The sequence below is a fragment of the Mesoplodon mirus genome (genome assembly GCF_964341445.2).
Source record: "Mesoplodon mirus genome assembly, chromosome: 6".
NCBI classification, from domain to species: Eukaryota; Metazoa; Chordata; class Mammalia; order Artiodactyla; family Ziphiidae; genus Mesoplodon; species Mesoplodon mirus.
The window spans coordinates 46,897,791-46,925,026 of record NC_138982.1 but is presented as its reverse complement, the minus strand read 5'-3'; the positions used below and the strand labels follow the sequence as shown (position 1 = coordinate 46,925,026).

The following is a 27,236-nucleotide window of genomic DNA, read 5'->3' as shown; positions in this document are numbered from 1 at the left end:
GATATGCAAGAGAAAGACAATGTAAGTCTTCCAAAAGTCATCCAGAGAGCTACTTAGAGTGTAGTTTACATATATAATGTCACCACAAGGAAAGTAAAAAGGGTACAAAGGCTTTAAAGTGGAATTTGAAAAGCAAAAAAGACCTGGAGTCGTTATAAATATGAACAAAGTGTTGGTTTTTTCCAGAGCAGGGGGGGAGATGGAAAAGAGAGAGTAGTGCAAAATTACACTAAATTCCAGCAGTTTCACTGAAATTGAATCAGATGCCAGAAAGTTTGGGAGCACTTCTCTGAGCACATTTAAGTGTTGGTTAAAAACACTTGGTTGGAAAATGTATCTGACTCTCGGTCTCTCACAACTAAGCTGAAACACTTGCAAAGATAAGTTCTTCATTGTAGTACAGTACTCAGAGCTGAACTAGTCGGCCATCATTCAGTCAAACGTAAATATATTTCAGTCTTCAGCGTTAGGAAGTTCTCACTCCTGTCACGGACCTGTATATGACACAAAAAGGAGGAAAGAAGGAAAGGGAAGGAGTGGAGCCCTAAGGGAAACATCTCTCCGGGCTCATCTGTTTTTTCTCTTAAGCCTTCTCTTAATACTTTGTCATTGGCTGTGTTTTCAGACCTCCAGTCTGGCTCAGCTGCCAGTAGCGCTGGTGGCGGCAGTGGCAGTGGAGGAGGAACCGGAGGAGCCCAAAGCCCTGCCGGCCCTGGAGGGATATCCCAGCACCTGACGTACACATCTTACATCCTCAAGCAAACCCCTCAGGTCTGCTCATTTGTGACTGGTATCTTTTAAATCAGTTAATTTAATGACTGCCTTTAATTATAGTGGATTTACCTTCACGGCTCTGGGATCAGGCATCAATACTAACATTTTAGTCATGTTATAAATCTGTATTATTTGGGGTTTGCTTTGTCTTGAGAGAAAAGCGAGTGGAGATTCAGAAGGACCTCCGTAACTTATCCAGGATCTCTCTGCTAAGCCTAGTGGTAGGGTTTGGGTTTAACCCAGATCTTTCTGAAAGAGTTTCGCTATGTTGTTGCCTCTCATGGATTTGGAATAGTATGAATGTGCTGTTGAAAATTTTCTCCTAGACGTAACCAGAGAGAGTGTGTCAAGTTATGGTTTGGCGTTCCATTGGATTCAAGATTAGGAACAGGCTTCTGCCTCCTTTCTTTCCCCTTGTCACTGGTCTTGGCTCCTCTCTAAGGAAGGGAATGGAATTTGGGTTCTAGATGTTCTTAGTGAGAGTGGATAGTTATCATTCTGAAGGATTAAATCCAGCTATGAAGGGACTAGACTGTAAAGCTTGAGCTTCCAACAGCCTGCTCTGTAAACTCCAGTGCAAAGTTTGAGAAGTGGGGATAACTGTTGGTAGTGACACTGAGAGCAGAGCTATTCTTTTTAATCATTTTGATGAGTTGTAGAATTGAAGGGTAGCATTGTCGCTTATAACATGGGACCTTGTGATGTAAAGAATCAGAGTAAGTCATTTGAACTTAACAAATTACTGATCAGGTCTTTATTTGTTTGTAATTTAGGGCACGTTTTTAGTTGGCCAGCCATCACCCCAGACATCTGGAAAACAGCTGACTACGGGGTCAGTGGTGCAAGGAACACTGGGAGTCAGCACATCCTCCGCACAAGGACAGCAAACATTAAAAGTCATCTCTGGACAAAAAACCACTTTGTTTACCCAGGTAAATACACACACACACAAATATTTACAGCTTGTCTCTTTCCACAAAGAAATTATCGTTACCTAAGAAAATAAGCAATAAAATAGTATAGAAAAATAAGAATAAAATCTTAAGATTTGGGAAAATATAAGTAGAATGAGAAGATAAAACCAGAGAGTTGTTTAGATATGCAAACAGTAATGTCCTGTATATTTAATAAAATTTGTCAAAGCAAAATGAGAACAATGATCAGTTATAAAATTCACACTATTTGTGAGAGGAAAAAAAAATAACCACACAGGGCTTCCCTGGTGGTGCAGTGGTTGAGAGTCCGCCTGCCGATGCAGGGGACACGGGTTCCTGCCCCGGTCCGGGAGGGTCCCACATGCCGCGGAGCGGCTGGGCCCGTGAGCCATGGCCGCTGAGCCTGCACGTCCGGAGCCTGTGCTCTGCAACGGGAGAGGCCACAACAGTAGGCCCGCGTACCGCAAAGAAAATAATAATAATAATAACCACACAATATTTTCTTAGAAGAAACAAAGATTTTCTAGACACTTCATTCTAAAATTTCTCTGGAGGGACTTCATATAGGAGATTCTGAAGAGTGTTATAGGTGATTTCAACCACAATATCCATATAGTAAGTAAATGCTATAGGGAGTTTGGTGTATGTTTCTACAGCTTCTTTAGTATAGGTGAAAGAATAATGACAGGGAATTTTAACTGGGCGAGGGATATAATCATCTGCAGGAGAATCTATAGCTAAATCTCAAAAACTTACCAAATGAAACAAAGTGTAGAAGGATATAGACAGTGTGGATATCAACAAATAATGCACTTTTTATGACTGAATGTAGATCAGCAGTTCTCAAAGCATGAAATGACACTGGATTTTTGTCAAATGCTTTTACTGTGTCTCTTGAGAGAACCATATGGTTTTTCTTTTTTAATTTGTTAATAAGGTGAATTACATTGATTGTTCAAATGTTAAACCAACCTTGCGTTCCTAGAATAAACCCTACTTGGTTGTGATATGTTATCCTCTTTTAATGTATTGTTGAATTGAATTTGAATTTTTGCAAGGGATATTGGTCAGTAGTTTTCATTGTAATTTCTGTCTGGTTTTGGTATCAGAGTAATGCTGGCCTCATAAAATGAGTTGGAAACTTCTCCCTCCTCTTCACTTTTTGGGGAAGAGTTTATGTCAACTTGGTATTATTTCTTCCTTAACTGTTCAGAATACACCAGTGAAGCCGTAATGGCTTGCAGTTTTCCTAATTGGTAAGGTTTTTAACTAAAATTTCAATTTATTTAATAGATATATTGATAAGACTGACTATTCACATTATTTTATCTTAAGGAGGTTTGGTAGTTTATATCTTTAAAGGAATTTTTAAAAATTACACCTAAGTAGTCGAATTTCTTGGAACAAACTTGTTCATAATTTTCCCTTATCCTTTAATGTCTGTAGAATCTTTGGTAATGTCCCCTTTTTCATTCTTGACTTTGATAATATGTATCTTCTCTTTTTTCTTGATCAGTCTAGCTAGAAGGTTTATCAATTTTATTGATCTTTTCAAATTACCAGCATTTGGTTTCCTTGAGTAATAAATTCCCTTTGGTCAGATGCTCTTTGCTGTTTTAAACAGGTATGAAGCCCCAGAATTCTTTAGGCAGTTCTTTAAAATCTTAGTTAATTTCTTCTAATCTGCTCATGTTGCAGCCAGTGCAGTGACTTTCTTTCTGTTCTGCCACAGCTAAGGTGTTTGCTGCTGCTTTTTATTAAGGTATAATTTACATAGAAAATGCACAGATCACAAATGTACTGCTCAGGGAATTTGGACAAATGGGTATGCTCTTGCAAGCACTATCCCAGTCATGATATAGAGCATTTCCATTACTCTAAAACATACCCTCGTTTCTCTTTGCAGTTTTTTTCTATCACCGTTTTTCTGTTTCTGTCACCATAGATTAGATTTTTTTTAAATTATTTATTTTATTTATTTATTTTTGGCTGAGTTGGGTCTTTGTGGCTGCACGCAGGCTTTCTCTAGTTGTGAGTGGGGGCTACTCTTTGTTGTGGTGCGCAGGCTTCTTATTGTTGCGGAGCACGGGCTCTAGGTGCGCGGGCTTCAGTAGTTGCGGCACACAGGCTCAGTAGTTGTGGCACACGGGCTTAGTTGCTCTGCAGTATGTGGGATCTTTCCAGACCAGGGATCGAACCCGTGTCCCCTGCATTGGCAGGCGGATTCTCAGCTACTGTGCCACCAGGGAAGCCCCATAGATTAGCTTTTGTCTGTTCTTGAACTTCATATCAACAAAATTATATAGTATATAGTCTTTTATGTTAGCTTCTATTGTTGAACAGAATGTTTCTGAGATTTACCCATATGTGTATTGATTATTCTTTATTTTTGTTATTTTTCTTTATTTTTGGCTGTGTTGGGTCTTTGTTGCTGTGCGCGGGCCTTCTCTAGTTGCAGCAGGCGGGGGCTACTCTTTGTTGCGGTGCACGGACTTCTCATTGCAGTGGCTTCTTTTGTTGCAGAGCACAGGCTCTAGGTGTGCGGGCTTCAGTAGTTGTGGCACGTGGGCTTGGTAGTTGTGGCTCATGGGCTCTAGAGCTCAGGCTCAGTAGTTGTGGTGCATGGGCTTAGTTGCTCCGCGGCATGTGGGATCTTCCCGGACCAGGGCTCAAACCCGTGTCCCCTGCATTGGCAGGCGGATTCTTAACCACTGTTCCACCAGGGAAGTCCCCTTCATATAGTTTTAATTAGCAAGACTTTCTTGGGGATGCACTATTTGAGGGGTGTATGTAGGTAAGGATTAAATTGTGCCTATTAACCAGGGTAACTTATTACTCCAATCCATTTTATTTCTGCAGGCGGCCCCGGGGGCACAGGCATCTCTAATGAAAATATCTGATAACACATTGAAGTCTGTGCCAGCCACCTCACAACTCTCAAAGCCTGGAACCACAATGTTGAGGGTAGCAGGAGGAGTTATTACAACTGCCAGTTCCCCAGCTGTAGCCCTCTCAGCAAATGGTCCTGCGCAACAGGTGAGAGGTAGCATGATAGTGGAAAACCATAATGAAGCATAAAAGCAGTAAAAATGTAAGATATTCATCAGGCACACTATTGGGCCATATTACTTTTTAAAAAATTCAAATATAATTCACATACCATAAAATTCACCATTTTATTTTAATTTATTTGTTTTATTTATTTATTTTTGGCTGCGTTGTGTCCTCGTTGCTGCTCGCGGGCTTTCTCTAGTTGCGGCGAGCGGGGGCTACTCTTCATTGCGGTGCACGGGCTTCTCATTGCAGTGGCTTCTCTTGTTGTAGAGCACAGGCTCTAGGCAACTGGGCTTCAGTAATTGCAACATGCGGGCCAGTAGTTGTGGCTCCATGGGCTCTAGAACACAGGCTCAGTAGTTGTGGCACACGGGCTTAGTTGTTCCGCGGCATGTGGGATCTTCCCGGACCAGGGCTTGAACCCATGTCCCCTGTATTGGCAGGCGGATTCTTAACCACTGTGCCACCAGGGAAGCCCTATAGTGAGTTTTTAATAAAGCTCATATTATTCCATTTTTACATTCTGAGATTATGTCCTCTTATGGGGGGGGTGTTGAAATATCCTTTATAAAGTGATATAATAGGTGGTGAATTTTTTTAATGTGGTAATCCTATGATACCTCCTTGCTTTAAAATTTAGAAAATTTCCTGGTCTGTGAAATCTGAAAGTGTAGGAACCACCAAACTAGAGAAGCAGTCTTTTTAAATGGCAAGACATTGAATAGGTAGCTAATAATAGCTAATAGCTAATATTTATTGGGTATGCTACATGGCAGTCACTGATCTAAGTTACAGTACTTTCTTCTTAATATCTATTATTTCTGGTCCTGTGGGTTAGCAGTCGGAAGGAACAGCTCCAAGTTCATCGTCTACTGTGACTTCTGTAATGAAAACTTCTGGGCAGCAGCCAGTGTGTGTGAGCCCAGCCACCATGGGACCCTGCAAGGCTGCTGCCCCCTCTGTCATCAGTGCTACGTCCCTGGTGTCCACACCAAACCCCATCTCTGGAAAGGCCACAGTATCAGGTCAGTTGTACCATAATATTATTTCTCGCTCCCTTCTTTGGGCTAGAGTATTTGTGGAAGGTCTTACATAATAACAGTTTTTAATAATAAATTCTTAAAAATCATTAATTCGGCAGCATTTTCCATATAGTTGCCTTTTAGATGAATTACTCTTATTTAAAATCTAGGTGTAAATTTTCAAGTCTGAAATGTTTTTATGGATTGAATAACAATTCTTAACTGATACAATAAAACATTAGCCATCTGGAACTCTTCTGGGTATTTATCAGCAGTTTTGCATGGAACTCATGGTAAAACATCATACATTTCTTTTTGCTTTCATAAACAAAGTATATAAAATTAAATTAGCATTGTTGACTCCAAGACATGATTTAAAAAAAAAAATAAATTTATTATTTATTTTTGGCTGTGTTGGGTCTTCGTTGCTGTGCGCGGGCTTTCTCTAGTTGTGGCGAGCAGGGGCTACTCTTGGTTGCGGTGTGCGGGCTTCTCATTGCGGTAGCTTCTCTTGTCGCAGAGCACAGGCTCTAGACGCGAGGGCTTCAGTAGTTGTGACACGCAGGCTCAGTAGTTGTGTTGCACAGGCTTAGTTGCTCCGCGGCATGTGGGATCTTCCTGGACCAGGGCTCGAACCCGTGTCCCCTGCATCGGCAGGCGGATTCTCAGCCACTGTGCCACCAGGGAAGCCCCAAGACATGATTTTTAACAGTAGTTATTATATTGGGTAGTGTTAGAATGACATGCTTGAGCTTTGGTAAGATGTATCCTTTCTCTGCCCACCCTGAATGGCCCTGGAAGAGTGTGCCTTTTACTTCTTTGGGTAACACAGAGCACAAATCCTGGAGCCAGATTGCCTAATATCTACCTCATGAAGTTGAGACGATTAAATGAGTTAGTATACAAAAGCTTAGGATACCGTCTGACGTGTAGTTGCCATTATAACATAATTGCCGCTGTTATCATGTCTAGTGTCATCGTTGTTGTTAGTCCACATTCCCTTATCTGCAATTCTGAAATCCTAAAAGCTGTGAAAACCAAAGGTTTGTTTATTGTTGTTTTTCCCCATAATGAATTTTAGGGTGAAATCTGACCTCCATTGACAGGCTGTTTGTACTACTTAATATGAATATTCATCTTTTGCCACAAATATTAATGTGTTTGATTACATTGTACTGTCCCAGATGCCAGGGGCTGATATAATATACAGCATTACTTCTCAAACTTGAAAGGTCAACTTTGTTTTACTATAATCTAGTACAGACAGATACTTCGGTAAAATACAATAAAAATATCACAACAAAGTCAAACTGTTACAAAACTTTTGAACACTCAGTATCTGTATTGCCTTGTTGCAGATTAATAGTAGTTTACCAACTGGCACTGGTATACAGAAAACTGAGTATCGCTAATATATATATGATATATATATCATACACACGTGTATATACACACACACACAAACATAAATACATACACACACATACCTTACTACTTCTGCATAAAGATTGTGGGTATTCTTCAGTGTTACTGCATGTAGTTTGCTAAAATAAAAGCACAGGCTTGTGAGCTTTTTGGTCTATAAATAAATCATCTTAACGATTCTTGGGTATTAAAAAAAAAGATTGTGGATATTCTTGTTGTTCTTCTTCTTATTATCAGTCATCACTAGATTCCATACATGAGTCTAAATCAAGCCCCTATGTTTTGTTTGCTTTTTGGATAGAGACCAAAAGATTAAGGCTGGTTTATTTTTCCCATGATTTCTACCTCCCAGTTAAAATCGACCAAGTTTTTATATGGGGAGTGCTTGTTCTCTGCTAACTGAATGTTTAGAGGTACTGGGTTAGCACTGGAGTAGAAATTGTAGAAATAGAAGGAATTACTAGTTTAAGAAATGAATGCCCTCCTTTTTTCTGATTTTTAAATGAAGTCTCTTGCTTTAAGTTCTAGTTTCCTGAGATACTGCTGATGAAACTTTCTGTATATTATTTTCATAAGAGAATCAAACTGTTTTCTACTGACCATTGTGTGTGTGTGTGTATCCTTTTTTTTAAAATTGAGGTATAACCTTTAATTTTTCAATTAAATTTTTTGTGTGCATTACAAACTGTTTGGAAGAAGATTGCCATTGTGACTAGAGCAGAGTAAGCAAGGGAAAGAGAACTAGGAGGTAAAGTCAGAGTGGTGGGGCCAAATCACATAGGGCCTTTGTAGGTCACTGTAAGAACGTTGATTTTTACTTCAAGAGAACCCACTGGGTAGTTCAAGAGAACTCCTTCAGCTAAGGAGTAACACGAGCTGCCTTTTCCTTTTAACAGGTCACTGGCTACAGCATTTAGACTAAACTATGGGGCACAAGGTGGAAGCAGGGAATAGACCAAGAAGTAGACACTAAGAAAGAAACTTTGATGATGTATTAGGGAGCCCTGGCAACATGAGACTAAACGGAGTTCCAGAAAGAAAACAGAAAATAATGGGAAAGAAATGATCCAAGAAATGAAACAGTTTATCCCCAAATTGAAGGGCATGAACTTCCAGATTCAAGAGGCACAGTGTCCAGCACAATGAGTGAAAGATGGCACACATGAAGGCACAGTTTGTTCATGAAATCCGAACACCAGTGACAAGGACAAGATCTGAGAAGCTGTCAGAAAAATAAACAGAAAAGTTTAGAAATTACATTATCATTGGGCTTCTCAATAGCAGTGCTGGAAGCTAGAATATTGCTTTTCAAAATTCTAGGGGGGAATTCTTGTAGTCTAGAATTCTGTAGTTGGCCAGATCTTTACTGAATATGAGGGTAGAAATATTTTCTGACAGAACGTTTCAAATGTATTTTCTATGACCTTGTCTCAAAACATAACTAAAAATGCATGTTTCACCAGAGTGAAGAGGTGTAGACCAAGAAAGAGGACAAAAATAGAGAGGAAGGCAAAGGGAATTCCCAGGGTAACTGAAAGCGCGCTCCCCGAATGAAGGCTTTGCAGCAGGCCTAGAAAGCAACAGTCCAAATTGGAGCATATCAGAGAGTCCCAGGAAGGATAGCTCTTACTTTAAAAATGGAACTGTAAATTATTTAGGAGGTTTGACCATGTGGAGAACTGTATAAAGGGTGATTTATAGCGTTTTTGAAGGACATGGGAAGACTTTAGTAAGACATTGAAGGAGAACTAAATGAGCAAATGAAAAAGAAGGAAATTATTAACTCCAGAAAATGAGATCGAGTCATAGCATCATGATATTCTTTGGATCAATAGAGACCAATATTGGAGGAGAGGGCAGAGCGGGTATAAATGCCTTACAGTGCTCATCTACCTTAATAGTGAGTCAGTGTGTAACATCAAAATGAATCAAGGCCTACAATATACACATTCTTTTAAAAAATGCTGAGATAAGTATTAAACACCAAAGGGTTAAAAGTGTATGCTACTGGGGAACCAGATGAAGACAGGGAGCTGGAGCAAAGGATGGCTATTTTTAATTATATGGCTTTTAGCACTTTTTAACTTTTCAACTGATGAGCATGTAATGTTTTGATAGAAATAAGAATTTTAAAAATACGAAGAAACCAGGTCATTGTTGTACCCTTGGAGGGCACATCTCAGTTAAGTAATTACTACTTGACTGACCTAACACTCATCTGTTCCAAAGAACGATTTTCTTGTTTATTTAAGGCTTTGTTCTTGAAAGTATTTAAGACTATTCCTTTTCTTTTTTTTTTTGCGGTACGTGGGCCTCTCACTGTTGTGGCCTCTCCTGCTGCGGAGCACAGGCTCCGGACATGCAGGCTCAGCGGCCATGGCTCACGGGCCTAGCTGCTCCGCGGCATGTGGGATCTTCCCGGACTGGGGCACGAACCCATGTCGCCTGCATGAGCAGGCGGACTCTCAACCACTGCGCCACCAGGGAAGCCCAAGACTATTCCTTTTCTTAACTCAAGCTAACTGCATTCCAGTGCCTTAAAGTTTCTTTAGCCTCTGTTGCTGTTTTTAAAAATTAATTAATTAATTAATTAATTAATTTGGCTGCGTCAAGTCTTAGTTGCAGCAGGCAGGCTCCTTGGTTGCATAACGTGAAATCCTAGCTGCAGCATACATGTGGGATCTAGCTCCCCGACCAGGGATCGAACCCGGGCCCCCTGCATTGGGAGCTCGGAATCTCAACCACTGCGCCACCAGGGAAGTCCTGTCTGTCGCTGTTTTTAAGTAGTCGTTATAATATGTGTTTGTGTTGTTTCTTGTGTACTCTCTTTTTGTTACTTTTTTACTGGCCCTCTGAATGTCTAGAATAGTTTTATAATGGAAATGGGAGTATGGAAATTCTTTTAAAGCAAAGCGGGAAAGGATGACCCTTTCTAAAATAAGTGGAGAATATCTGGTTTGAAAAATAAAGGCTGCACAGAGATAGGAAATTATAAGATATGGTGAGTAGACAGACTGAAGTATTAGATATGTAAAGGTTGTTGTAAAGGAGATGCAGATAAATTAGGACCAGATTAAAATGGACTCTGGGGGCTTCCCTGGTGGCGCAGTGGTTGAGAGTCCGCCTGCTGATGCAGGGGACACGGGTTCGTGCCCTGGTCCGGGAAGATCCCACATGCTGGGCCGTGGCCGCTGAGCCTGCACATCTGGAGCCTGTGCTCCTCAACAGGAGAGGCCACAACAGTGAGAGGCCCGCGTACCCCCCCCCCAAAAAAAAAAAAAGGACTCTGAATGCTTTGACTAATTTTGGAAACATTCTCTAGGCAGTCCAGAGCCAGAGAAGGTTTTTAAGTAGGAAAATGACAGTTATCCATATCAAAATACAAAATTTTACATCCAGTTTGTACATATCACAGCTATATACAAAACAAATAAATTGTCATAAAAAACAAACATGGAAAAGAACTATCTCAAAATGATGATACTGGTTGTCTCTGCAGTAGGACTCTGGGTGACTTCTCTCTTTTCTATTATTCCCACTTTTCCAAAAATTTTTATATTACTTTATGATAGCAGGGTAAAAATAAATCACTATTGTTGCATCATTGCTTCATTGAGAAATCAGCTGCATGCATTTCCTCATGCTTCCAGCTCTTTCTTTATTGAAGGGGTAACTGTCCTAAGAATGTCCTCCTGTGAGAAAATATGAATGCTGAAGAGGGCATGAACTTCAAGGAAGCATCTGATCTTCAGCTTGGCCTTATCTTCCAACTTATTTTAGGATTGTTAAAGATTCACTCCAGTCAGTCCAATCCCCAGCAGGCTGTCCTGACAATCCCCAGCCAGCTCAAACCACTCAGTGTAAACACATCTGGAGGTGTGCAGACTATACTGATGCCTGTGAATAAAGGTGAGTTCTTCACCTGTGGGTGTGGTTGTCTTTGGGTCTGTCTGGTGGGAAAGTCTGAATTCCGTCACTTGGTGGCCGCTGCTCCCTTTTTTAGCCTGCCCTTGAGCTGTCACCATACTCCCTGGCACCACCTCTAGGACTGAAAGTAAAACCCAAATGATCCAGTGACTTCTGAATAACTGCCCATTTCTTGAGTAGGGTGGGTACATTTTAAGCATTTATAAGAGTGCAGGTTAATTGGATTTTTATTTTCTGAGTTTAGTGACAAGCCCCCATTTCCACAGTTGAAGATACCAGCTCACTTACCCTGGTACAGCCACCTTGTCAATCACTGTATTGAAAAAGGACCATATCTGTTGTACTGGAATTGTTTTTGCGCTAGTAGCCTACAGAGGGGCTACCACCTGGGAGTTAGATCATTTTCATTAAACTAATTTCTCTATTTCTTAATCTCTTCCCCTCCTTTTTTGCCTGTTAGTGGTTCAGTCATTTCCTACCAACAAGTCGCCCGCCATTTTGCCTGTAGCTGCCCCAACTCCAGTTGTCCCCGGCTCTGCTCCAGCAACTGTTACAAAAGGTATGTCGTTTCCCACAGTGTATTTGCCCAGAAGTTTTGTGCAAGACATTACTGTAATAGGACTCCCTTGAATTTCAGCATCCATGAATCAGTCACTTCAAAAATATGTAGAGTGTTTATATATAGACTTGACATTAAGGGAAATACAGAGATGTATAAAGCATCATTTCTGCCCTCCAAGAACGTAGAATCAGGTTGAAGAGAGTTGCAGTAGACAGCAAGCAATGATTGATACATGCAGGGTAAGTGATCTGGAAAATGAATGCTGAAGTATTTCAATCTAGGATGTCTGGTCAGGGAAGCTGGGGGTGTGGAGGTGGGTAGCACTTTTGTGTAGCACTTTGTATGGGACACGGATTATAGCCTGGACTTCAGAGTGAAGCATTTTTAGCTGTGGAGGGGTCAAGGGGCATGCCAGATTAAGGGAACAGTAGAGACAAAGACTCAGAGGGTTTGTTTGGGGGAGCAGACCAATTAAAGGGACTCATCTGGGGTATGTAGTTGCGGTAAAGGAGCTGTAGGTAGGGCCAGACCTTGGCAGCTGGCAGTGGGGACATTTCTGACTGTTGAGTAGATGGAGATAGTGCAGTGGGTTAACAACACATTTTGACATTTGTAACATCTACAATAATGACAGCTACCATGTGTAAGAGCCTAAAGTGTACTAGGCACCATGCTAGCTGCTTTATATATATATCACTAATTATCACAGTACTTTAGGACAGCTATTACGCCCATTTTGCAAATGAGGAAACTGAAGTTTGGAGATACTAAGTCCATACTTCCCAAGTCTAGAAAACTAGAAAGCAGTACAGTCAGAATTTGAAATACTTTTCAGGCATGCCAGGATCTCTCATAATAGTCTTGTGAAGAGATGGATTTGGAACTGACAGCATGACCATCTAAAGCAAGGGTTGGCTGACTGCAGTCTGCTGCTCATGTTTTAATGAGCACATGGCCATGCCCCTTCATTTACACACTGTCCATGGGTGCACTGCAACCTCAAGAGTTGAGTAGTTCTAGCTGAGATCACATGACCCACAAAACCTAAAATATTTACTGATTAGTTCCTTATAGGAAAAGTTAGCTAGTCCTGATGAAAGAATTGATATTAATCTAGACCAGCGTTTCTTCTCAGCAGTAGGTATATATCATAGGCCTTCCTCATACAGATGCTGATTCAATTAATTTTGGACTGGGGCCAGAGCATCTCTGTTTTGATTTTAATTGAGGAAAAGTTTGTGTAGTGAAGTGCAAAGATAGTAAGCATACCATTTGATGAGTTTTGACAAATGCATAAACCCAAGTAATCAATATTGCATTCAAGCTATAGAAATTTCCATCACCTTGTGCCCCCTTCCAGTCAATTCCCATCCCATATAGGCAACCACTGTTCCAATTTCTATTATGATAGATTAGTTGTGTCTATTTTTTTTTTTTTTTGTGGTACACGGGCCTCTCACTGTTGTGGCCTCTCCCGTTGCGGAGCACAGGCCAGACGCGCAGGCTCAGAGGCCATGGCTCACGGGCCTAGCCGCTCCGCGGCATGTGGGATCTTCCCAGACTGGGGCACGAACCCGTGTCTCCTGCATCAGCAGGCGGACTCTCAACCACTGCACCACCAGGGAAGCCCAGTTGTGTCTATTTTTAAACTTTATGTGAATGGAAGTACATACATTCTTTTGTGTCTGATTTCATTCACTCACTGCAATGTTTTTGAGATTCAACCATGTTGTTGGTGAGTAGTATTCCACATTGTAGGGATGGATGGATATACCATAATTTGTTTATCCTTTCTCCTGTTAGTGGAGATTAGGGTTATTTCCAGTTTGGGGCTATTATATGTAAGTCTCAGCATATGTTTTCATTTCTCCAGTAGAATAGCTATCCCAACCTGAATATGCTGATTATATAATTTTGTAATTGTTTGCGTGCCAGATTAAAGTGAATATACTTGCGGGAATTCCCTGGAGGTCCAGTGGTTAGGGCTAGGCGCTTTCACTGCCATTGCCTGGGTTTAATCCCTGGTTGGGAAACTAGGAACCTGCAAGCCATGCAGTGTGGCCAAATAAATAAGTAAATAAAATGACTATACTTGCACCTATAGAACTGGAGTATCTGAACTTTTTCTGAGGCCTTCCTTTTGTTTTTTGAAGTCTTGGAATCACTAGGGGTTGGGGGAAGATGTATTGCTGACGGTGAAATTAGCAAGGTCACTCAAAACAAGTCTGTATACATACAAAAGCCATTTTGATTTCTATATAGAAATTAACTGCTAACAACCCACTAAACATTTCTGAGAGAAATTTAAAAGATCTAAATAAATGGAAGGATATACCATTATAAATATGATAAATTATAAATAATTATAAATCTATTATTTAATTATATTAATTTACTGAAAGACCTGATATGTTATTAATCCTCCCCCCAAATGACATAGATTCAATACAGTCCCAGTCAGAATCCCGACATTGTTGTTTTTGTGCTTGTGTAGAAATTGACAAGCTAAATCTAAAATGTATATGGGAATGCAAGGCCTAGAGTAGCTAAGACAGTCTTGAAGAACAAAAAGCCAGGGGACTTGGGCCACCAGATATATATATATACTGTAAAGCTACAGTAATTGAGATAGTGTAGTATTGGTTCAAGAATAGACAGAATATAGGGGTGAGGTAGTGGGAGGTACAAACTATTGGTTGTAAGATAAGCTCAAAGGATGTATTGCACAACACAGGGAATATAGCCAATATTTTGTAATAACTGCAAATGGAAAATAACCTTTAAAAATTGTTTAAAAATAAAATTTTTTTTAAAGAAACAAAAATAATAATTGAACAGAAAAAAGAGCCCAGAAATAGACTCACGCATATGTAGTCAACTGATTTATGACAAACTCAGTAGGGAAAGGATGTTCTTTTCAATAAATAGAGCTGAGTTAATTGGATATATCCATTTGGGGAAACAACAAAACTTGGTCCCTGCCTTACACCATAAACAGAAATTAATTTGAATTGGATCATAGACTAAATGTGAAGGTAAAACAATAAAGCTTCTAAAAGAATATGAGAATATCTTCATGACCTTGGGCAAAGAGCACACAAGAAAGCTAGCCATAAAAGAAAAGATTGATAAATTAGACTTTATTAACACTAGGGACCTCATTTTATTAGAGGGACAAAATTAAGAGTGAAAATCAAGCCACATCCTGGAAGATAATTTGTAATTGATATATCTGACAAAGGAGTTCTGTTCAGAATATACACAGACCTAAAAATCAATATGAAAAAGACTGACACTAATTTTTTTTTAAAGAGCAAGAAATGTAAACAGGTACTTCACAGAAGAGGATACTGAAATATCTCATAAGGAAATGAAAAGTTGTTCAACCTCATCAGTCATCAAGGGAATACAAGTTAAGACCATAGTGAGATACTATTCTATCACCAAAATGAAAAGAACTGACATTACTAAGTGTTGGCAAAGATGTGAAGCAACTGGAACTCACATACACTGCTCATGGGACTACAAATGGATATAATTACTTTGGAAATCAGTTTGGCAGTTTCTAATAAAGTTAAACATATATCTGCCCTGTCAGCAGATACACTGCTAGGAAACGCATGTGTATGTCCACCCAAAGACACATACAAGCATGTCCATTGCATTGTTATTTTTAATAGCTAAAAAGATGCTGACACAAAAGGGTAGCACAGTATGATTCCAGTTATATGAAATTTCAAGTGGACAAAAGGTGGTTATCTTTGGCAGGAAAGAATGCCAAAAGCGTAAGGGAGCCAGGTTGAGTAGTGGAAATACTCTATTTAGATTGGAGTGATGGGTGAATGGATGAATGGATGAATACGTAGGTAAACTTTATCAAACTGTATGTACCCTTAGTATTTGTGCATTTTATGCAAGTTATGCATCAAAAACAGGGAAGATGCACTAGTAGATGTCATTTGTAGACCCTTGCCGTTATGAAACCATTGAAGGATGTTGAGTAGGAAAATGACACACGGTCCTTTAGGAAAGTTTTCTGGTGCTCATGTACAAAATGGGTTGTTAGGGAAGAGATTGAAGGCAGGGATGCTGATACAGAAGCAGCGAGTGTGTGTTCACAGTATTTTGACCAAAGAAGACTGTGAAAGTAAAGGAAGACAATGCTCCTGAGACATTGCTCTCTTCCATCAGTAGATTTGGTGATATTAAAAGCCGCATGTGATTAGCTTGGATTTTTCCAAGCACAACATATCTGATTTTTGCTTTTTGCCCTGTGTCTTAGAACACTAAGATAATGCTGAAAGTTGATAAACTTAGCTGGAGAGATGATAAGCAAAAGGATATTAGAACTTAGAACAGGCCAGCTTTGTATTTTATTTTATTTTATTTTATTTTATTTCTGGTACGTGGGCCTCTCACTCTTGTGGCCTCTCCCGTTGCGGAGCACAGGCTACGGACGCGCAGGCTCAGCGGCCACGGCTCACAGGCCTAGCCGCATGTGGGATCTTCCCGGCCCGGGGCACGAACCCGTGTCCCCTGCATCAGCAGGCGGACTGTCAACCACTGTGCCACCAGGGAAGCCCCCAGCTTTGTATTTTAATGTGGCATTGTTCAAGTGTGTGTGTGTGTGTGTGTGAGAGAGACAGAGAGAGAGAGAGAGATCTCACATAGCACTGTGGTTAGCCCTCTAAGAAATATCTAAAAAGCCACTTTATTGCCCCGCCTTGTCATGAGACCCAGGCTAACAGTTCTCCCCTTGTCTGCTGATCCTGTGATGATAGGCGCCATCTCAGCGCCCTGGCCATGTCTCTGCAGCAGCTGCTGTGGCAGTGTCCTCACTGAGTTTCCATGGAAGAGCTTTTGTTTCTGCCCGCACGTGTCCTTCCGTCACTGAACCCTAACAGCTCTCTCATTGTTGCTCTTCCCTTGTAGTGAAGACTGAACCAGAAACACCTGTGCCAAGCTGCCCCTCTCAGGATGGTCACACAGCGGTGAAAACAGAAGAAAGTTCTGAGCTGGGAAACTATGTCATTAAGTAATTATTTCAGTCCTCTCTAAGGGAGTTGTGCTTTCTGTGTGTTTATGGTACTTTTAAAAAAAACATCCCTGAGACAGCTGCATATGTGTAGAGTTGTGTGTATGAGTTAAGCACTTTGATGGGTGGAAACCTGTCCGTGTGTGGTGAACAAGTATTACCATTTGCTGCACAGCTCAGGAGTCTTCATTTAACCCCTTGACGTGACCTCCGAGCAGCACTTGATTTGTTGCCTCAAAAGCCTCCGCTGCAATTACAGATCTCCCTCTATTTGAGCTTACCAACACGAAGTTTCTTTGCTGAATCTTTGGGTATGAAATTTTTCACGATGTAATTACTCAGGTGTGTATACATTTTGTGTCCGAGTATCCACACACCTGCCTGATCTTTTTTTTTTTTTTTTTTTTTTGCTGTACGCGGGCCTCTCACTGCTGTGGCCTCTCCCGTTGCGGAGCGCAGGCTCCGGACACACAGGCTCCGCGGCCATGGCTCGCGGGCCCAGCCGCTCCGCGGCATGTGGGATCTTCCGGGATCGGGGCACGAACCCGTGTCCCCTGCATCGGCAGGCGGACTCTCAACCACTGTGCCACCAGGGAAGCCCAACCTGCCTGATCTTAAACAGCTGCCTTTTCATGGCCCATACAGACTCAGTGCTTCTTCTAAAAATACTCCCTGAGATTTTCTAATTTCCGAATTGGGAACCCACCTCAGACTGCATATTTTGAAGTATCTCAAACTGCTGGGAATGGTAGAAACTTAGCCACTTTCACATGACAGGTGACAGCATGAACTGTAATAACCCTAGGATAGGCATTGTATGATAGAATTCCCTACTCTAGTGACAATCACATTGCAAAAAGATTACGTGGCTATTTAATTTTAAAATATAGATAAAATGAAATGTCAGGTTTGCATAATTTGTCATTCTTGGGGTTTCATCTTAGTGTTGACTTTTTACGCACTGAATGCTCTTCATTTATAAAGAAGGCTATGCATAGAAGGAAGGACATACCAATATAGTTGGTTTAAATTTTAATTCCCTTGGAAAGGAGAAATATATACATAAATTCATATATGTGTTATATGCACATACACACATACAGTTAGAAACTGCTCTGTGTATTCCCTACCTTAATTTCTTTTCTTTGTCCTTCTCAGGATAGACCATTTAGAGACTATCCAGCAACTCTTAACAGCAGTAGTAAAGAAGATCCCTTTAATCACTGCAAAAAGTAAGACAATACTGAATATATGGATGCATTTTTTTTTAAAAGCTGTGAAGTACTTGGGATATTGAGTCAACTTGAATCGCTTGGTGTTATAATTAATACTGACCTGGTAGTTATCATAGAGGATTTTAGCTACAGCTGTAGCTCATTTGCAGGGTTTTAGAATTCACAATGTCTTGGTCAGTTAGTCTTACTATTTTCATGGTTTGATCTGCAGAAGGAATTTTTTTATCTTTCATCTAACACTCACTCTGTAGAAATAAACGACTGTCAAGACCTCCTGTAGTGAAGTCTCCTCTATCCCTGCCCATTGTCACCAAGACTGAACAGTTTGCTTCTCAGCCCCAATTGCTCTGACAGAATCAACAGCCCTCACCAAGGGCATGACCGACAGCCTGTGGATACTTAGGCGTCGGCTCTTGGGCAAGATCACTCACGAACATTTAGAGGGAAGGGATGAAGCAGATTATCATTTCACATGCATGGGAATATGAAAACAATAGGCCAAGTACAGACTACCTTGCTTATTTTTTTCGAGCTGTAATAGCAAAGAAACTATTTCTTTTCTTCCCCTCAAAGGGGTCATTTCGAGGTAGCTCAGAGTAAACAGTGATTTTTCTAGCCCAGCAGGAAAAAAAAAATTTTTATCTTTTTTAAAAAATTCAGATATAAATACAGAACATTAGAGCTGAAAGGCAGTTCAGGAACCATCTTTCCCAGTGGTCTCATTTTACAGTTAAGAAAACTGAAGCCCAGAGAGATGAGATAGGTTGCCCAAGGCAGCTTAGTGAATGGCAAGGCCAAGGCTAGATCTCAGGTCTCCTGTTCCCAGTGGAGTGCCATTTCCTTATTTTAATAGGTACTCTACTGCCATGAAGCTTTCTCTACCAGAGAAACTGATTTCCCAGGGAGGGCTGTTGTTTTGAGAACACACGAATGTGTGTGTTATGTTGCATCTGAACTTGCCTGTTAAGGAACATAGCCAATAAAGAGGTCTAAAGAAACTTTCGGACATGCTTCCAGCAAATAAGATTTTATTTAAATCATAACTTTATTCAGAGTTTGCTGGATATGTGCATTCTAGGTGAAGATGCCAGCTGTTTTTCTGCAAAATCTGTGGAGCAGTATTATGGCTGGAACATTGGGAAAAGGAGAGCTGCTGAGGTAATCCCATGTTTGCTGCAGGCCACCACTGAGAGCCTATTAGAGAAAATAACCAAAACACATGTGCATTCTGGCTGCTTCCATAAACCTCGTCACATGGAGCAATGATAAACTTTGCAGCATGTTAAAAAAATTTTTTTTAACTTTATTTTTTGGCTGTGCCGGGTCTTCATTGCTGCACACAGGCTCTTCATTGTGGCGCCAGGCTTCTCTCTAGTTGTGGCATGCGGGTTTTCTCTCTCTAGTTGTGGCGCGCATGCTCTCTAGTTTGTGGTGCTCGAGCCCAGTAGTTGTGGCATGCGGGCTTAGTTGCCCCATGGCATGTGGGATCTTAGCTCCCCTACCAGGGATCGAACTTGCGTCCCCTGCATTGGAAGGCAGATTGCTTTACCATTGGACCACCAGGGAAGTCCCTTGTTAAATATTTGATGGTAGAACTTTTTCCTTAGTTAAAAATCTCATTCTCCAAAGACATGTAGCTAGCCTTTGAAAGATCTACTTTTTCCTGCATTGGTAAAAATTTCTAAAAAATTTTAAAGAATTATATTAAAATTAAGTCAAGTATTTATTACTCAGTGTGCTAGCAACTATGCCAGACAGTAAGGTTATAAGAGGAAGTAGCAGGTACAAAGGCATGCTTAGGAAGCTTTGAGAAAGTCAGTGTGATGAGTTTGGGTAAGGCTGGGAAGGGTGGGAAAGTGGGAGATCACAGGTTAAGGCCAGGTGAAACACCTTATAGGCCAAACCTAGGAATTCCAGGTGAAACACCTTATAGGCCAAACCTAGGAATTTCAGTTTTATTTTATAAGCATTAGGTAAGAGTTCTTTTACTTTTTTTAAAAACTGAGGAGTAACACCATCAGATTTTTTTTTCCTTAGAAAAAAATGATTCTTACAAGTTAGCATGGTAGTTTAGAGTTGGGTGATTTATTTGAACACGCTAAGTTGAAGAATTCTCCCCCTCCCCCCTCAATTTTTTTAAGTGGCAAAGAGCGATGACAATGCGAAAAGTCTTACAAGAAATACTGGAAAAGAATCCAAGATTTCATCACCTGACTCCGCTTAAAACCAAGCACATTGCTCACTGGTGTCGCTGCCATGGCTACACCCCACCTGACCCCGAAAGCCTGAGGAGCGACGGGGACTCAATTGAGGATGTGCTGACCCAGATTGACAGCGAGCCAGGTAAGCGTTGGTGGGACCCTGAGCACCATCAGCAGCGGAGAGGTGTTTCCTTGGAGCACACGGTCATCTCTCAGCCTCCATGGTTTTTGGGCCACGTCAGCCCCAGCAGTTTTCAATGCTCTTTCCTTCAGCTGAGGTGAAGGGACCCGAGGACTCCAAGAGCTGCCTTAGAGAACAGGAGCCCACCCTGGGTGTCCCGCCCACCCCCCAGGATGGTCCCTACAGAAATATTTGTGCCCAAGTGTCCCAAGTGTTGTGCCCCAGCCAGGAATGTTCTGGCCCATGACATGCAACAGGAACACACTGTTCATTCAGGAGCCCCCTTCCTCAGCATCATTTCTCCTTTGAAGACCTTCTTGATCTAACTCCTTTCCTTGTGGTAGAAGTGACTTCTTCCTTTGTGACCTTATAGCCACCCTCACACAGACGAGTCTTCTCCCTGAAGATGGGGACGATGTCTTATCTGTTACTTTATCTCCAAAACCTAGCCTGGAAGTGCACTGCCCAGTGCTGGAGGCACAGGTTTAAACAACTAATAATGTTGCAGATACAATGAATTGTTTTATGATAAAGACACAAATAACTGAGCTGTATGTGGGCAGGGGTGCAGGGGAGCTGGGTATAAAAGACATATGGGGAAAATATTTTGAGTTTCACGTTAATGAATAAGGAGTGTTTTCTCCTCTCAACCCCATTTCTGTAGAAAAACAGATGCTCCACCTCCCAGTCTGAGGGAACCTGGAGCACAGGGACAGTCTGGGGGGGTTCCTTTAAGACTTAGCACAAGTTCCATTTTCTCCATGAAGCTTTCCCCAGAGCCCTAACACAGGGTGGCCTCTCCTTTCTCTGATCTCCAGTGGTATTTAATATCAGAACCTTGAGGGTTTGTCAGATTTATATCTAAGCTCTTGGGAGAGCAGAGACCATGTCGATTACTTCTGTGCTTCACCGGTAGTGTATGTAAAGCACAATACTTTACCTGTACTAGGCTTTCTGTTAATATGACTGACTGATCTGTGAGCATCCTGCCAATAAAAAAGAGAAAGCCAGGAGCTGGATGCTGTACCTGCATCCTGCTGGCTGCCCTTAACTCCATCTTGTCCCAGTCTGGACCTCACTTACTTATCTATAAAGTGAAAGGGATACACTAGTGGAAGATTCGCAGAGCCCCTGCTGGCTTTAAACTTCTAATACTCTTTGTTGGGCTTTGTATAAAGCAACTTACTAAAGACTGGATGCATGGTATACACGAAAATGTTAGTAGTACATATCTGTAAGCAGAACATGGATGATTTTTAATTTCTTCATTGTGCATTTCTAAATTCTCCAGATTTAAAATTTGAAAAAAAATTAGTGGAGTGGGAGGATGGCCTCGTTTTTGGTGGCATAAGTATGAACTATGTGCTGTTTTGACTTAGATTGTCCTTAACAGAACATATGTTTTAACACAAGATGCCTGTCTTGGTGCTTGTCTCCCTTATGAATTACTAGTTCTCATAATTATAGATCCATAGAATTTTAGAACCAGAAAGAAGGTCAGCTCCCTTGATACTTACCCTTCTTCTCTGGGTCTCAGGCTATTGGTCCCTTGGAGATGGAAAGTCCCTTTCTTTTGTCACCACAGCTGTCATAAGACTGATTACCTCTCATTTAAGAGTGCCCGTCATCATTCTCCTCTGCTGACAACCTCTGCCGGAAACTGGAGGACCTACAGCAGTTTCAGAAAAGAGAGCCGGAGAATGAGGAGGAGGTGGACATCCTCAACCTCTCAGAGCCATTAAAGATAAACATCAAAAAAGAACAGGACGAGAAACAGGAAGAAATGAAACTCTATCTGCCACCAACACCAGGCTCTGAATTTATTGGTGACATCACACAGAAGGTAGGGGACCAAGGCCTGTGCTGCCGGATCCCCAAGCAGGTGCAAGGTGCTCAGATGTTCAGCCTTAGCAACTGACACCAGACTTTCTGGTGAAGCAGGTGTATGATTTCCTTCCGCCTGGTAAACCTGGGCTCTGCTCTCTGGGCACCTGCCTTCCTACATCAGGGCCCTTGGGCAGGAAAATGAATTACATGTATAGAGAGGCTGCTCGTTGAACATGAAATTGAAGCAAAGGCAGCTAGATGTAGGCAGTTTTTTACTTTTCATCTCCTCTTTTCTCATTTGCCTCAGTAGAAGCACCTTTCCCTCATGAGGCATGTCATAATGAGCTCTCCCTGACACTGTAATAGCTCCCAAGTGCCCTGCCAGGGTGTGGACGTGGCACTCAGTGCCCTTATGGTACAGGAGAGAATTATCTACCTACCTCCAGTGGAACGCAGCCTCACTTCAGCATCTGCCTGCTGCACGGCTGCTTGGGACCCAAGTGATGAAAGACTAGGTTTTTTTCACCTACAGAAGGAGATGACAAATGGGGCCGTTTCCAAGTATATCTTCATCACCTATTGCAAATAGGGCGTGAGAGTCTGATTCCAGGCTTTCCAATATGTTGCTCCCACTGTCAGAATTCATGGCAAATCCTACGTTCTCTCATGAAGGAGATTTGGGGGTAAGAGCAGGATTATAATAGCATTTTTAACAATCCCTTAGAGACATGGAGTGGTAGGATGACAGATTTTCTGGTTGTTATATATTCTATGTTACTTCTCCATGAGTTTTGTCCAGAACGTTTGTGGAGTTATTCTTCCACCTGGACATCATCTTGGGTATCAGAAGCGTGCTTGTTTTTCATGTAGACATATGAACAAATGGCTTTCTTCTGCTCTTCCAGATTGGGATCACCCTGCAGCCTGTGGCGCTGCATAGGAATGTGTATGCGTCGGTGGTGGAAGACATGATTTTGAAGGTGGGTGCCTGTGGGCAGCAGAGGGGCCATGAGCTACCCTCAGGGGCTGAAGCACTGAGGGGTGGGCCAGGCAGGACAGCTTGGATGCTAGGCTGCTTTGAGTAAGACAAGGACAGAAATGGAGCAGAGATGACAGGCTTTAGGATTTCTCAGCTTATTCGGGCTTAAAGTTTTCTCTTTTTTTTCCTTCTGATTTCTAAATGAATTAAATTGTAGTTCTACAAGAGCTTCTGTGCTGATGTCACTCTAATGATATCTTTCAGTGCCATTTCAAGTGCTTTTTAAGTAGCCTGCGGTGAGAGTCAGAGGTCTCAGTGCTTAAGGAGGTGACTCACATATCACAATAGAAACAGCCACAACTGTCCCATCCCTTGGTGAGAGGATGACAAAACCAGGTTCCTTACCCAGCCAGATCCTAGCTCAGCAGTTCCTTTCCTGGTAGATCCCCTCCAGGAGCAGGGATACCTCACAAATAGCCCTCACCTGTCCTCCTTAAAAAATAATGTCTGATTAATGAAAATCACCCCCTTCATAATTTCTCAGAATCATAGCCTCTGTAATTGTGGGCTATTATTTGTGGTCTATTATTCGAACCTTTAATTCTTCCTTAAGGACTTTTGATCCTTAGACACAGCTGTTTCCAAGTTTAGGGTATGGGATGGGGTCAGCTGCATCCCTTCTTGCTAGCAAGCAGGTGGCCCTTTTGAGAGTAACAGTATCTTCTGTTGTAGGCTACAGAACAGCTGGTCAGTGACATCCTGAGACAGGCTTTGGCGGTTGGATACCAGGCAGCATCTCACAACAGGTACCGTTATCTCTTTAGTTGGTGGTATCAGGCTGACAGATATTTTCTCACAGTTTAGTTGCTCATCATGATGTTTTAAACCTAAGTCAATTCAGTAGTAGGAGGTGTCAGTGCTTGGGACATTCTCAGAGCCAAACAGACTTGGGGGTCTGCTTGGTTGTTTTGAGACAGTCTCGTGGTCTGAGAGGTCTGTATCTTCCCCGTCTCTACTGCATAGACCCTGTTCAGTAGGACTCTCATATGTTACAGGGTTGAACAAATACCAGTTCGTTGCCATTGAAGATAATAGCAGTGTTTCTTTCGTGTCAGGTTTAGGGCCAGGCACTGCATATATTACCTAATTTGTTGTTCATTTCAGAACTCATGCTCCCTTTTTAGAAATCAGGAAACCGGACTCTGAAAGGTAATCTTGCCTGGCATTCCCAGCAAATACAGGATAGAAGCTAGATTTAAACTTAGATCTCACTGGCTCTATACCCACAGGCTCACCAGTGCTCTTTGCAGCCTCTCTAATTGTCATTGATTGGGACGCTGAATTTTGCTCTTTCCTGGACCCTGAAAGAATGATAGACAGGCATTCCTTTCAAAGGAAACAATTTTATTCTGTTGTGCTTAAAGGCTGTCATAAATTTATATAACTTTAACAGAATACCTGAGGACATGAAGAGACCTAAATCAGAGGAATATGATTAGGTCAGACTTGACAGGAATGTAACACATCAGGCAGTGTAGAGAGGTCTTTACAAAAAGTGGGGAACAAAGGAGTTCTAGTAATGCTGCTGCTTATCCTGCTGGAGATCCAGGAGTGGGCAGAGTGCCTCTGCAGCCACTGCTCGCCTCTGTGGTCCCAACTGTGAAGACACAGAGTGACCTGAGTGCTTTTGATAAAGAACATTGAACGTCACACTTGGCCTGCTGTAACTCCATCTCCCATCTTTCCAAGAGATAGGCTCTGTGGTGCATTGACTCAGCTTTCATTCGGCTGAGACTGAATTACAGCAATAACGTTCTGTTCTGCTTTACTTCCTTTCTCTTTTCTCAATCCCTAGTCTTTTTTTTCTTCTTCTTAATCATTCAACCACTTTATTGAAATCCATCTCATGCCTGTGGTAGGAAGTCACATTTGAGCCCTAAATAGGGCTGACCGGGAAGAGGGTAGGCCACATCTCTACCAGAGTCCAAGGAATTAGTGGGAAAGAAGAGGGGGAGAGAGGAGGCACCTGGCTGCTCCCCATCCCCAGAGTGGCCCTAAACCATGCCTATCACTCATCATCATCCCCATCTACTAGAGCCTGTGCATGGGATGGTCCTTTCGGTAACTTAATTGATTAAATTATTTAGATATTTGAGAGAATCACTAACATCTTTGTTTTTTGGACCAGGATTCCCAAAGAAATTACAGTGAGTAATATTCACCAGGCCATTTGCAACACTCCTTTTCTGGACTTCCTCACAAACAAACACATGGGGATACTGAATGAAGATCAGTGAACAGAATGAAGATACCCCTAGGAAAGCAGGATTCGAAGTCTTGAACTGTGATGACTCTTCTGTTTGGGAGAGAAGGTCATTTTCTGTGTGCCTCAGAGTATGATGGCTACTAAACCATTGCCTCCACTTAGTAACACCAGTGTGCAGTCCCAGGTCAAATCCTTTTAGAAGAGAAGTTTGTTTCCTGATTCTAGAGTGAAGCCATGAGTGGATGCATGCTCTGTCAGCTTGAGTCTGTTCCCTCTCTGTGTAGGCTCCATCAGAGCAGGGCCAGGCCCCATGTATCAGGCCCTTCTGTCCTCTGCGTGTTTTCCAGGGGGCACCTTGGGCCTGAGTCTCCCTCCAGGAGGCAGAAAATGAGTCTGGCAAGCTAGAGATTTCACCCATTCTGTGGGCTGGGGTTACAGGCACCGCCCCCCCACCCCAGTTACCTTGATGACATCTGGAGGAGGGCTGAGCGTCGGCACTCAGACCCCGAGCATCGGCTCAGGAAGCAGTGATGCTGTGCGGAAGACACACAGCCTGGGAGGCTGCAGACTGAGAATGCTTCTTTCATGGAACACAGGAGCATTACTACAACCAGTCTCAGAGCATTGTCAGGGATGGACAGATCCCAGCATAGGTCAGGAAAAGGGTTGACTAAACCAAGAAGCTCTTAGCCATAGACAGCACCCACAAAGCCCAGGCACTTTGCAGACTCAGGCCAGCTTTGAGTGTGTACCGGGCAGAGAGCTGGTTCCTCACCATTGGCGTGGTCTGCAGGAGCTTCTGCTGCTGAATCCACGTTGAGTGGCCAGTGGGGAGCAGCCCCTCGGACAGTTGAACCTATGCAGTGGATTTGGTGTCTTGTTCTTCTCTGTCAAGTCTTTCCCGAGAAGAAAAGTGTTTTAAACACTTGTGAGTGCCTTAAAGGTAGAGAAAGGACTGTCAAAGCCAAGACACAGGGATGTCAGTGCTCAGAAGCAGTGAGAACAGATTGTGTCATAGGCAGAGGCCATCTCAGTGGGAGGCAGAAGTGGACGGAAAAAGGAAAGTTAGCCGCGCCCTGCATGATGTCCAGTTTCATTATAGATGCTTTATCCCAATCTTCCTGACAGTCTGTGTAGAAGTAAAGAATTTATTCTCAGCAGTTAGGAATCTGCTCCAAGAAAAACTGAAAGCTGTGAGTCAGCCAAAGAAACTTATCCAAGCAACATAATTCATGTTTTCATGAATCCTCTAGATGTTTGAGTCAGGAGAAGGCAGGGAGGCAACTACGAGAAACCTGCCCTTTATTCAGCATCTGAGGACTGCAGCTGCAGAGGAAATTACTCAGTAAGGCAGAGGGCATGTCCTGGCTTAGTAATAAAACAGTTTAGTAGTAAAGGCTGAGATATTCCATACATAAAATACTCCAAGCAAGGTTAATGGGCAAGTGTAGATTCATTCAGCAGTGGACTGTGACTCAGATCTAAAGGATGAAGATTTGATCCAAATGAGAACAGAGTCAGTTATTACAGGTGTGAAAGCCTCAAGAAATTATCTTTTTGCAAAAGAAATAATAAGCGATTTAACAGTCCCCATATATGTTAATGTTGCAAATGTATTTGTATCATAATATGTAACATAATTGTGTAACAAAAATATCTACAATAAATCTTTCAGTATTTGTGATGGGTTTCTGAGTTTGGAGCACTACACTTTGGTAGGGTTTTTCTTACATTAGGTCAAAAAGAGCTGGGATGAGGCAAAGGTATAGGTGTTTGTGTACTTGAATTAATTCTTCCACTTCTTTCCAAAAAG

The 27,236-nt window shown here is 41.9% G+C and overlaps 1 protein-coding gene across 5 annotated transcripts in view; it reads left to right on the top strand.

The window, feature by feature from the left end:
* Nucleotides 1-26,202, top strand: part of YEATS2 (YEATS domain containing 2) — a 115,833-nt gene extending 89,631 nt beyond the window's left edge. For 2 of the 5 annotated variants that reach the window (XM_082625836.1, XM_082625835.1), the window contains exons 18-31: nt 626-771; nt 1,548-1,706; nt 4,569-4,745; nt 5,605-5,788; nt 10,991-11,119; nt 11,598-11,696; nt 16,632-16,734; nt 17,893-17,966; nt 19,048-19,127; nt 20,111-20,312; nt 21,968-22,194; nt 23,084-23,158; nt 23,890-23,963; nt 25,346-26,202. In XM_082625836.1, the coding sequence (XP_082481962.1) occupies nt 626-771; nt 1,548-1,706; nt 4,569-4,745; nt 5,605-5,788; nt 10,991-11,119; nt 11,598-11,696; nt 16,632-16,734; nt 17,893-17,966; nt 19,048-19,127; nt 20,111-20,312; nt 21,968-22,194; nt 23,084-23,158; nt 23,890-23,963; nt 25,346-25,454 (1,838 nt within the window). In that variant the 3' untranslated portion in view covers nt 25,455-26,202. Of the gene's footprint in view, nt 1-625; nt 772-1,547; nt 1,707-4,568; nt 4,746-5,601; nt 5,789-10,990; nt 11,120-11,597; nt 11,697-16,631; nt 16,735-17,892; nt 17,967-19,047; nt 19,128-20,110; nt 20,313-21,967; nt 22,195-23,083; nt 23,159-23,889; nt 23,964-25,345 lie in introns of all 5 variants that reach the window. The other 3 variants (XM_082625834.1, XM_082625833.1, XM_082625837.1) reach the window with 2 other exon arrangements.
* Nucleotides 26,203-27,236: the final 1,034 nt, after the last annotated feature.